The 12,862-nt window shown below is 40.6% G+C and overlaps 1 protein-coding gene across 2 annotated transcripts in view; it reads left to right on the forward strand.

Annotated features, from left to right (window-relative positions):
• The first annotated feature begins 4,732 nt into the window (after positions 1-4,732).
• The window catches only part of cdh4 (cadherin 4, type 1, R-cadherin (retinal)), a 198,150-nt gene continuing 190,020 nt past the window's right edge, over positions 4,733-12,862 (forward strand). The window contains exons 1-2 of one of the 2 annotated variants that reach the window (XM_029277329.2): positions 4,733-5,011; positions 6,159-6,270. In XM_029277329.2, coding sequence (XP_029133162.1) covers positions 4,958-5,011; positions 6,159-6,270 — 166 coding nt within the window. In that variant the 5' untranslated portion in view covers positions 4,733-4,957. The remainder of the gene's footprint in view (positions 5,012-6,158; positions 6,271-12,862) is intronic. The other variant, XM_029277330.2, reaches the window with a different exon arrangement.

Raw genomic sequence — 12,862 nt, forward strand, 5'->3', positions numbered from 1 at the left:
TAGTAGACCTTTCATACAGATTATAGTCTAACTTTATTTTATTTTTTTAAACTACTTTTAATCACAGGCTGCTTCGATAACTTCCACAAGATCAGCAACGCTGCCATTTGAAAATGAGAATATACTGTAACAGCAAATAAACTTTGAAAGAAAAGACAGAGAGAGAGAGACCTTTAAAATCCTGAAAGGTACAAGATGGTATGTCATGTTATTGCCACTGAAATCCATCTATTATAACCAAACCATCATCAGGCAGTGCATTCATGTTGTAGGTTTTTAGGGCTGTTAACTTCATCAAATTGGAAAATGTGGGTGATTGAACTATTTCATGTTCATGGGTGGGCACTAACCAGACTTTAGTCAACATATATGCAGAACTAAACCTGAGGATGTGTCTCTGCTCTCAAACTCCCTGTGCGCTTTCTTTTAACATGTCTATGTAAAAATAAAACTCATAAAACATATAGATTGTGTGTGACGTATGTCTTGCGGGAGTTCCTGCAGAGTTTTTTTCCCCCTCCTCACACTGGCTGTAGAAGTTAATTGAGGGGGAAACAGAGAGAGAGAGAGGTGGGTTAATTAGGCAGAGTAGATTCTGATGTTCTGGTTTAAATAAAAATCTAATGACATCCACCATCATCCATCAGTGTCGAGCATCTCTCTATGCACCCATCAGGCAATCATAGTGTACTGGAATGGCAGTCAAAAGGTTAGTGATACAGACGTCTGCAGGGGCTCATTCCTCTTTGTTAAATAAGGAGAACAGCATGTGACCTTGTGTTATTACTTTACAACTGCAGTTGTATAGTCTGTGATAAAAACGGACCCATTGTCTTTTGATTTGTCCTATTTTATCTGCACTCCGCTGATCCCCTTGGAGGCAGGAGAGCTGCTGCACCGTCAAGCTGAATGTGTGAGGCTTGCTGGAACAGAGCACAGAAATATAATCTAATCTTAAACTAAATTAAAAAGCAGATCATGGGTGAAATTACTCAGTATACTGCTCACATCGTTTGCCTCCTCTTAAGGTGTTATAAAAATATTTGCTTTAGTCTTTTACTCATAGACCTCTTGCGTCCTGTGGTCTTCAGGCTTTATTGTTTTGCACATATCGATATCTCATTCACTCAGGAGAGGCAGGTAAAAACAACAGCAGCTCATGAAATTCTGAGAACATTCAAGCATTGTGAAGTTGGAGAATGTGTGCTATTCTCTAGTGAGAAGGTCAGAAGTACAGTTCAATGCTAAATGCTCTGTAGATATTTTTTAAATACATTATAATACACTGATTTTGTGTGTATTGTACAACAAAAATAGGGAAGTTGCAGGTTTAGAAAAAACAACTTCTCAAGAGAAGTCTGCTGTATACATGGTGATTCAAAACTTATACAAAACATCATTAGATAGACTGCAGCAACATTGTGTTCATTTGATTCACCTGCGTCATTGAAAAACTCTGAAAACCCTTCAGATATTTCAACAGCTTTCACCAGAACACTTTTTTTTTAGAAATGATTTATCTCCTCCGTCTGTGAGACTGAATGATTCTGAGGAGTTTGATTGATTTCACCACGCAGTCATAGAGCTCCTGATATGTGTGTTAATAACTGTTCTCCTTGGTCAGCAGTGAGAGAAGTTTCAAACGACACTCTTCTCTGCACAGCTGACAACATTGCAATAGTTGCATCATCTGAATGCCTCAGCGATGAACTCTGTGTGGCTGTCCTACCTTGTAAACCTGTTTGTTCAAAGCAAAGTCCAGACATACAGACTCTGGTTCACGATGCATTCATGGCAGTGATGCCACGTGTAAACATTTGATCATTACATTCATCTGCCTGGCAGGCTTCATACTGGCAGGGGGCAATCAGCTGGTGTGGTTATAACAAACGATCTACATACTTACTGGTCCTATACAGTAGTCTTAACTTAAGAGAACCTTAGAATACACAATGTGATATGCACAGGACCTTTCGAGCAGCAGTCCCACTAAGCGATTGACGCTTTCAAAATTCACAGAAGAAGAGAAAATTCCCTCCTACGTCCTTAAACTATGATATTCCTCTGTGAACCTGCCTGAAAATGCAGAAGTACAATCCTTGTTAAAAGAACTCCATCATCATTTTATGAAAATATGAACTTCTAAAATGTGATCCCTTTTTGCAAAACAGTGAGCTCTGAACTTTGGATGGTTATGGTAAATCTGACAGAAACTATCAGCTCATCACTGCATCATAACCAATAAGTCTTTTGACTACAAAATGCTCATCCCCTTTATTTAGGCATGCATGGATTAACAAAATAGGCTACTTGATTATTTAATCTGGAGAATGCTTCAAATTCAAATATAGTAACTTAAACTTAGATGTGAATCAAATAAAAACATGTTGCATACCTGACTGACTGCATGTGTTCAGAAGTCAACACCTGCAAAGTGACACGTTTACAATGTCCTGACCAATATATACTATTCACTGCTTCCTCTCAATTTCAGGTGAAATAGACACATACATTATTCAATGGTCCATGTTGTTTTAAACCAATCACATGTTGTTCTTTATCATCAGAACTGTCAACATGTTGTATGATAATAAAATACACCCAGTGTTTCAAGCCTCCCTCTCAGTGTAATGCAGAAGTGTTAGCTGACTTGGACTTAACAGAGTTACTGAGCAACATGTGTATCATGAAAATAAACTTAATGAGACACCCCAATTAATAAACTGCTGTAAAGACAAAGTGGTATCAATCAGACCTCGTCTATTTAATCAGTCATTAATTACAAATTGCACCCTGAAAAACATTGTACTTTTGTGATAAACAAATTATAAAAAACATGCTGCTGTTGCCAATACAAAGTTTAAAAAATTGGTTACAATGTATAAAAGAATATATTATCAGTTAATAGATATGGTTTATGATATGTGGAGTGAGAGAAATGCTTTAGAGAAAAGTCACACATGACTGCACAAGTTAAAAAATAGCCATGTTATGATATAGCAAAAAAAATTGGACAGAATTTGTAAATTTGCTGAGGATATTTTCAGGTGTTACGACAGTAACATCTTACTCTTAAAATAAAATGAGTACTGAGTACCTTTTTGCAAGATTTGTTAAATAATTCAAGACAGCCTTAAACCAATTTACCTTTAAGTGCCCTGATGGTATTTTTATTGCAGACATGCTTGAACCTTGAGAGACATCATTTACCTGAACACAGAATCAGCTGGGCCTTTTTCGACAATGATTTTATAATATCATGTTTGAGCTGCAGTGGCGCATGAAAGGTTTGGTTGGATCCTCAAGCCACTTTTTGAACTGACTCTCTTGTTGCTTATTAGGCTCAGAATTGTCACAGCATGTGCGTGGCCTTCTGCTGGGAAGTACGGTTGCATTGCTGGGAAGATCCTCTCACAATGAGGACGTACTGTATTCGGCAGACTCAGACATTTTCCCGCTGAACCGTCCTTCCTGTCAGCAGCTGCTCCCATGTGAGGAAGTGACAGTGACTGATACCGAGCTGTGACATTATTTATTAGTCATTGTTTATAGTACAAGACGTGAGCTCTAAATCCTTGTCACATAGTTCCTCTGCCAAGTTTTCCAGGCTGTTCTGAAAGCACAACACCCTGAAGAAAGATGAGTGGAGCATATTACTGATATCTCTGACCTTAAAAAATCCTGCCCTGTGGACTGAAAACACTCACTAAGCTGCAGTCAACTAGACGAGAAGTACTTCTTAATTATCAGCCTGGAGCAGTTTATTCCGTTTAAAGGAAAGAGACCGTGTAAAAAACCTGTTCAGAGACAGTTGTTTGAATAGTGAAGGAGTCGGTGGTGAAATAAAGCAGTAGAGTGAATGCCAGTGACAGAGGCAGACACTGGGCTGTTTTGATTGACACTGCAGTACTGTCCTATTCCTTTTGATGGGATTAAATTGTCATGACCTCTCAGATATGGAAATTGAGTCACTGATCTGAGGTTTCACAAATGTCAACATTATTAAATTGTGAGACCAGTTAAAGGCACAGCTCACTTATTTCCCCAGGCTTTATCTCAGACTACTTTGCAGAAATTAAAAAATGTCTTGTAAGTCCCCTATCAGTTTTTCTAAAACCCAACTCAAAAAAGATCCACCAAAATGAAACGAGGCATTTGCTGGTTTCATATTTAACTCTGGTTCATTTTTTTTTCTCTTGGCCTGTAGGCTATAGATAATGATAGTGGGGAAAAAAATGTCATAGAAATAAATGAAATAATTCCAACTCATAATTTCCCGCAGTCTTCAGGACGGTACATTGCACCCAATGATTCGGCGAAATGGACACACTTCCTGCAGATCATCAAACAGGCTGCTGATTCTCTGGACTTTGTTTCGTCTGAAGCTCCCGTTCACAATCACAGTCTTATCCCGCAGTGCTCTATTATGGCGGCTTTAATAAAAAGCTAATAACTGCGGGTCCTGGCTCTCTTATACCGCGGATCAGTGGCAGAGGGGGGAACTGGGGTGTGAAATAGACTCCAGTTGGCTGATGGACACATGAAAAGACTCGGATGGTTGGTTGTCACTCACACTGCTAGACCCGACTTTGCTCCATTTGAAGTTAAAATATGAATCTAAATAGCCTGGAAAATGCATTTTTTATTCTACCTATAGATCCCAGTATGAGCACTGCCTGTGATCGCAGAGAGCCATCTGAAGCGCAGATACTCTCCTCTGTGGCTGCTCCGCCGGGCGGTAGGAGGGGTTGTAGTGACGCTGTCATCCAATGGGCACCGGCTTCCTCTGGACTGAGCGCAGCATCTCTGTCTCAGCGGCACTTGTGCGCCAGACAAGTAAGGACGGTCTCTTACTCAGCACCCGAGGAGAAGAAGCAGAGCTCCGGGAATTACTGAGCTGTTTTGGCGAAGAAGACTCCTTTCTTCACCTTCTCTTCTGACACGCGCTTTGGCAAAGATGAACGTTGGCTGCGTCATCCTGGCGTGCACCTTACTCCTGGGCGCATCCTTGGTAAGATGAGTTAATTTCTGTGTGTCTTTTCGGCTAACTGTAGTCTGAAAGTGCTGCACTGCCGTATAGTGCTTATAAGGTTGGGAATCGCGCTGCCTGAGCCTCTGAAAGTGGCTGATGGAGTCTCACTTCCCCCCCTGCAGCGCTGCGCTAAAGGCAACATGATTTGTGTTATCGAGTTAATACGGCGACGTTTAAGGTCAATAATATTTGTTTGCCATTGCTGTCGAAAGTCTCTAACAACTCTATCAGTTCGCCTCTTCAGCCCCTCGCCTAACTGCGGTGCATTATTGCAGAGGACAGCGGTTTGTGGACGGGCTTTTCCTTCTGTTTCCTGCGATCAACTTCGTTTACGCACTGCCATTTCCCATTGAACGGTTTCCAGGATAAAAAAGCGGTTGAATAAGTAGCTGTTTTGTTATTTAATCAGGCTTTTCCAGAAGAGTGATTTAAGAAATTCTGAATAGATTATTTTGCATTATTTTCAAACTTTGTAAAATTCTACTGTAAATGCAGCCTATATCGCAGTTCTTTTGTTGAATTTTGATGATGTGCAGACGTGGAAATCACCTTTAGTATTTTTTTTTTAATGAAACTATAATCTGAGCTGATGAATAAGGAACATCTTTGCAGGTGCATTCTGTGTATGTGCAGTTGAAGTGTAGTGCTCCTGTAACTATACTGTATTTGAATTCCTTGTTTCTCACACATGCACACACTCCATGAGCTCTCTCAGTCCAGTCAGCAGCATTCATGTCTGCCATAGTCATCATATTTATTGTGGTTTTGTCACTACATATGCCATGGTTTTTATTTCCTTCACATCAAATGAGGACACAATAATAAGTGACAGTGTGGTAACTGTTTTAATCGCTGCAGTCTGTAAGGTACTTCATTGGCTATTTGTTCAGCGCTTCATTATGAGACTTGGTGTCTCTCTTCAGAGAATAAACTCAGGGGTATAAAGCCCCAGATGTGGATATCTAGGCTGTGACTGTATGCAGCATGTTATTATCTCTGCAGTCAATCACTCAGTGTAGCCAGAGAGACCAAGGTTCGATATGAGTCTTTCTGAGATCAACTTATGACCCCCATGCCCCGTGTCAATTTGCCAATGCTTAACAGACTGTTTTGTTTTATTCCTCAGGGGAGTAAGGCAGGCCAGCCCCTCAAAGCCCCGTGCAGACCCGGCTTCTCCCAGAACTTCTACACAGTGATTGTCCAGAGAGACGTATTGCATGGTCAGAGCATTCTCAAAGGTAAGTCTATCACTGCTGGTTCTCATTTACACACTGATGATATTTTCTCCTCTCTGCTCCAAATTGTCTCAAGTGAGAAATAAGAGTGTGTGGGTGTATACGTATGAATGTGTGTGATAAGGGGCATATACTGTCGTTAGTGGCTCTCCATTATTTCCACAGCAGGTCAGAAGATACTCAGATTGTGTTGGGGCAATATAAGCAGCTCATCTGGAGCACAGACATGCTGATATTCAAGCTTAAAGATCCAGTGATGCTGTAGCTGGGTTGGAAATGAATCTGAGAAGTGATAAAAAGAGACATGACAGCAGGTGTGAATTGCGTCTTGTACAGAAGTTGTCATTTAATACAGTTTCACTGATCAATGAACACTGTTACTGTTTATTACACTGTTTTCAGTCAAAATAACAGTACATATCTTCCTTTTTGATTGACTAAGCAGAAGGCAGACTCCTTTAAATGGCCTGTTGCTTCTCCGCATGTTTGCAGCTGCAAGCCCAAAACTTTCAATTTATTTTTAGTGTTCATTGTAATACATTTTCCAGACCTCTTATTCTTTCCCTTTTTCAGAGGAATTCAATTCTTTTTTTCATCGCTCCATTTATTGTCAGCGTACAAAATGTACTCAATCTACTGAGGTTCATCTCCTGCTATTTGAAATTATGCTGTGGTTTCTTCTGTGGGTTTCTGGCTTTGGCAGGTGGACTCACTCTGTGGCTATAATGGAATACAATCAGCTGATTTAACGTTTTGAGTTCCCAATGCTTCCGCAATACACTGGAGTTGTCATTAACGATTTAACTACAAATGCAACATGAAGAAATTATCTTCATGTTGCATGAGTGCTTTGTAATACTACATATTTTCATTGACACTTCGGATTTCTGCTACAAAAGTTGATGGTGGTGGTTTGGTTGTAACAAACTTCCCTAAATTTCTGTCCTACTTCACACTTAAATGGAACATCTCTTTAACTGTGTGCAATAAGCTTAGCTTCCCCCTGGCACTTTGCTTTGTAGACAAATATTTGCCTGTTGTTATGTGAAATGCTATTTGCCGGGAGGAAATGGTATCCTTGTTTAAACGACTGTTTGAGCACTTTCTGGCTGCAAGCAAAACAATTGAATTATTCTGGAGGTTATTTTGTTATTTAGGAGGCCGACAAGGACAGTGCAGCTGGTCAGTGGGGTGCAGATGTGCCTGAGGGGGCTCAGGGGCTCAATGTTTCTGCCTGTTTGGAAAGAGGCTGAGGCATCATTACTGACTCTAACATTGCTAACAGAGGGAGATGATGTGTCTAGACAGATACAATATGTTGCTTCCTCCTCAGTATGTGTGTGTACTACATCCACTTGTATCTTGGGGGGATATTGAACAAACTGGGCAATGTCCCGGTGTACATATTATCGGCTGACATTCAATCCAAAATAAGGTGTCAGCAAAGCTTAACTGCATCAATTTGATATAGCTTATGTGCAACACCAGCTCCTGCTTTGATCCCCAATTACCTTTGCTTGCAGTATCACTCTTTCATTTGTTTGTCTTTGTGAAAATCAATCTAAGAGGAGCACTGTCCTCCCAACTGGCCACTCAAAGGGATATGTGCTGCAGCAGCTAAAGCCCTCGTGTGATGATAAATGTGCTGGGGCGAGCCTTACTCAGGCTCTGTTTTCTATCCACAAAGTGGGAGGAAGCCTTTTATACTAACACCACAATATGTATAACCTGAAACTGTCACTTTACAGAAAATGAATGTGCAGAGGATGAGATGAGGGAGGGTCTGGGACGAAACCAGAGCTGGCTATAGGGGGTTGCTGGACCGCTGTGGGCCGGGGCTGTTGTTTCCCCGGAGAGACGGACAGTGAGCGATGGGGGAAGAACTGAAAAGCTGTGGCCAAGCAGGTGCAGTGTAAAGCAGGCCTCGGTTTCCAGGCGCTGAACCATATGCACACGGCAGGTCTTTCCATGCTGAGGTAGAGGGAGGAGTTGATTTTCCACTTGTTTTATTGTGCTAACATGTTATAAGTATAGGGAGCGACTGAAGGACCATTCTGATGGCAAATTCATTATCACCAATCTGAGTTGATTAAAAAAAAATACCACTTAACTAGTTTTCTGACAACTCAAATCACCTTTTTGCTGTATGCCACATTTAACCGTTAACAGCACATTAAAACTCTGATATAGAGGCACAGGAGCAATTTGGGTTTCGGCTTCTTGCCCAAAGACACTTTGGCAAGTGATTGCAAGAACCAACCAACAGTAGACAATAGAGAGATAAGAGGACATGAGAGATGCAATTTTACAGTATATTGCTTTCAAGACCATAAGGAAACAGAATTGTCATTAGGTAAAGACGATCAAGTTATTGTTTCTTGAATGGTTCCTGCCTTTTTGGCATGGGACCTGGATTGAGCTGATTGAAATGCTTTGTTGATTGTACATAGCTTGAACAATCCCTGTTATCATAATCACCTGATATGAACTCTAACGTCAACCTACATGAATGTTATGCTTTTCCTGTCACTTATGTTTTGAAGCCTTTCTTCATCTGTCTTGTGGAAATATTTAGGGATGTAGTGAACCAAAGAAAAAACTTTGTCTGTCTACTGAACTAACACCCAAGCATCAACCAATTGTTGGTGAACCTAATCAGTGACAGTGTAGACACTGCACCATGGCTGGTAGTCTTAATGAACTTAAAATGAACATAACAAGCTTTCATAATAAATTATGCAACAATGATAAACAAAACAAAAACTTGTGCATGTCTTCAGATCATTTCCACATATGTGGATGAAGTGTTGAGTTGATGATAGCCCCAGACTGATTTAAACCCTGATTATGTTCATAACAGCAATGTCAAAGTAATACTTACAGACATAAATGCACAGTATGTAAATTCCACCACCAGGGGGCTCTCAATCAAAAAAATAACAAGAGATGATGTCGAGGCTGGGGCGAATCATGGGAGTGATTCTCTCTTCCACTCCCATGAAAACAAACTCCAAGTTGACCGTAAGACAAACGGGCGAAACCGTCCCGAGGAAGAGAATATTTTTACAGACGATGTATCCAAGTTTAATTTACATGACGTTGTTTCTCAGCAGCACATAAAGCAACAGTACGGCAGTATATTATGTTATTAAGTATCAGCTCACACTTCCTTATGCAGCAGTCTTTGACCTAACATCCGGTGTTCCCACGGCAACGATAAACATGTCTTCTCTGTCATGGTGCCGGCCATGACAAGACACGTCCCATTATAACTAAAAAATTAAGGTTTCTACGGATTAAAAGTTGAAAACATAAAAGTTTAAATATTTGAGGTAATGTAAGTACTCAACAAGAAAAAAAATATAACATAAGTTTAGTCCATTTGATATTAATTTAGATATTTTAGTGTACAAATTTCTAAATGTTGTACTGATACTTTATTTTTAAAGTCATACATTGGTGGATTGTTTTCCTAATCACTTGAAAGTTTGTGCATGACATGATCGCTTACAGGTACTGCAGCTCAGCTACCACATAGTCTCATTATTGACACTGTACAGCATTTATAGCTTAACGTGTTGTTGGCCTTGCCATGCTTTGTCTACAAATGGTATGCTATCACCCGCTCCAAAAAGGATTTTCCATTGACAGTAGTTTTGACAATTTAACAGACTTTACCCATCCCACTTGGGTCTGCAAGAGTTGAAACTACAATATTTGACTAGAAAAATCAAAAAAGCAATAACATTGTTTTGTATATCCATCTCATTTTGATCATTCACTTTTATGTTGTGACACATTTGGTTGGAGACTTTAACAAAGAGGCTCCTAATTTGGGAACCATTGCTCTAACCCTTTGAAGGTTGGAGCCAGGTTTCTGTTTTCCTCTGCACAGTCAAGAAGTCTCATTGAGTAGGAACCCAAACCATTACCTGGAGGTAGGAAACCATAAAAAAACTTGCGAAAAAAGGCAAGGTGCTTAACCCTTCTTTACTTTTAAACTGAAGGGAAAGTGACTGTCTGGTCAGGACACGAAAGGTCAGATTTGAATTGTAATGCATCATTCATTTCCCCCTTTGGTCATTCTTGGCTGGCTTTATAGGTTAAAGAGGGTGTTATGGCTTTGTGGTTTACCATAAAAGACCTTTGTTTAACTAACTGACAAATCTCTGCGCTGCCACTAAGTTGTGCTGAATAAATCATTGCACGCTCCCATGGAGATGTTTGTCTGGGAGCTGGATTGGGATTGGAGGGGGAGGTTAGAGCACAGAGGCAAGCAGGCAGCCTAGGCTCGAATCGTGGTCCGTGCAGATTCCCGCTGTGGGCAGATAAGCCATGAAAAGAAATATTCCAGTGATTGCACATCGCTGTGTAAACCATCACCTTGCTCCAAGAGCCGGAACAGACACCTCCGAACACGGACAAGGAGATGAGGCCCAAGCACAAAAGGAATTGATTTGAAATACAGTTCAGTCAGGATAGTGTCTCTTTAAGTCACTGTCAGTGCTTGTTTGACAAGACCGCAGTGATGAGTTTCACCCTTTGCCCCTCACCACTGCCGGCAAGACAATGAACAAGTCTGCAGCGAGTGATCTAGACTCCTGTCTGATTGCATATTTTGCCAAGATTTTGTGACAGAGAAAATGACTTTGAACAATTTATTGGATCGCAGAAACATTGTTCATGGAAGAAAACAGATTTTCTTCACTTCAGGGTTGAAAAAAAAGCAACAGAAGGCCACTTTCTTCTCATTTTATAAGATAAGAAATACTAATGTGAATTAAAGTTATCTTGCAAAGAGCTAAATAAGAGATTCTCATTTCTTAACCAAGCAAACAATTTATTTTTGTGAAGCCTTGGCTTCACCACCATCAGTCCAAAATGCCCCTTCAAAAAGAAAAGGCTTTTTTCTTCTGTGTACTGTGTTTTCTGTTGAATCACAGGAGATGAGCTTGCTAAAAATAATCTACAATACAGCCTCTTTCCCTCCATCATCTCAGGGCTTTTAATTTGCAATTGGGGCTTTAGTAGTATTTTACAACCACTGCAGTGCATGCAGGGAAAAACGACAGCACACACTGTACTTAAATCTAAAAGATGAACTAAAAGAGGATCATGCCTCCATCAGGAATGTACATTTCCCATTGTTTACTTCCATCTCTAGAAGTTACACATTGGAAATGACTCGTAACATGACCCCAATTAGACGACAGCAGGAAAATCTGGCGAGGAGCCATATCTGCTTTGAAACAGCCAGCTTGGCGTTTGCTGCGCCGTGGAGAAACTTCTGACTTCTAACCTGCTATCCAAAGTGACAGGGCTTTCATAAGTACGTCCAGACGCGAGAACTGAGGAGTAGGGAGGTGGGATTACGTTTCCAGGCATTTGATAAGCGGGATGCCATTTTCCTTCTGACTCACGAACGTCTCTCTTGTCCTCTAGAGAGTCTTTCATCTGTGCAGCCAGGACCTGCAGTCTGTGGCGAGCTGATAGAATACAGGTGCAGAAGATGAGCCACATCATTTCTCTTTATCTCGCCTGCCTTCTTACCAAACCCAGGCTACGCTCCTATATCCCTCAAACTCCCTATAACATGACATACATGCCGAGCCAATTCCATCAAGCAAGCCACCCAAGATATAGTACATGCCACGGCACAATGCTTTTCATCCTGTTTTGTAGTCATTTCCTCAGTGCAGGTAGTAAGTAAAAAGAGGTTTTGATAGATGGGAAATCGGTGTCAGCGGAAATATCATTGCCTCTTGTCAGGGCTTCCATGTGAATTTTATTAGGTGGGGTGTGCTGATCTCACTGTGTACTGGTATTAGCTCTAGTCTGAGGGCTGGTCGCTGGGTCATGGCATATGCTCTCACAGAGTTTCATTACAACACAGATAGTTTCAATGCTTCCCCCTCTGGTGCCCACTGAGAGACAGGCGTTATTCATCTCAACCTCCTCGCTTTCACACGGTGAGAGGCTGTCAGACAAACCCAGCACCCGACACCCTGCTGCATTTTGAAAGTGCAAAGTCTCTGTTTGCACTCTACTGAGGGAGATTATGCAGTAGATCTACTTTTTCTGACAAAAAAAAAAGAAAGAGGTGAGCTAATTGTGCCTTGAATTCTGACCTTCAAACGGCGCTAACTGTGATATTATCAGACGCCAGACTGCATTTGCAAGAGCTGGCTGAGGGTTAAATCATGAAGTGATTATGGGCGAAAAAAAGAAGAATCAAGGCACTTTTGATGTTGTAAGCCAAAAAGAGAGTCCTTGGGATTAACGGATAAGAAAGAGACTGTGTTGGATGAGGAACTGGAGACTTACTACAGTACTGTATTCCTGGAGTTGAGACAAGGGCAAATTTAGAAGAAAATATTCATGGACAAAGTTTAAAGTGCAGTTTTTTTCTTATTTCTTTGAAACCTCCAAATTACAGCTTAACCTTCCTGACTTTAAATATGCAGTCAAAGTAGCAAATAGCTTTCTTTTTAAGGAATGAACACCACTTACAACATTAATGACCTTGTATACTGTGAATACTATTTGCATTCGTTATTGAAAACCTTTTTTAATTGAGCATATTCCTAAAAAAAAT

This window comes from Labrus bergylta, chromosome 5 (assembly GCF_963930695.1).
Source record: "Labrus bergylta chromosome 5, fLabBer1.1, whole genome shotgun sequence".
NCBI classification, from domain to species: domain Eukaryota; kingdom Metazoa; phylum Chordata; class Actinopteri; order Labriformes; family Labridae; genus Labrus; species Labrus bergylta.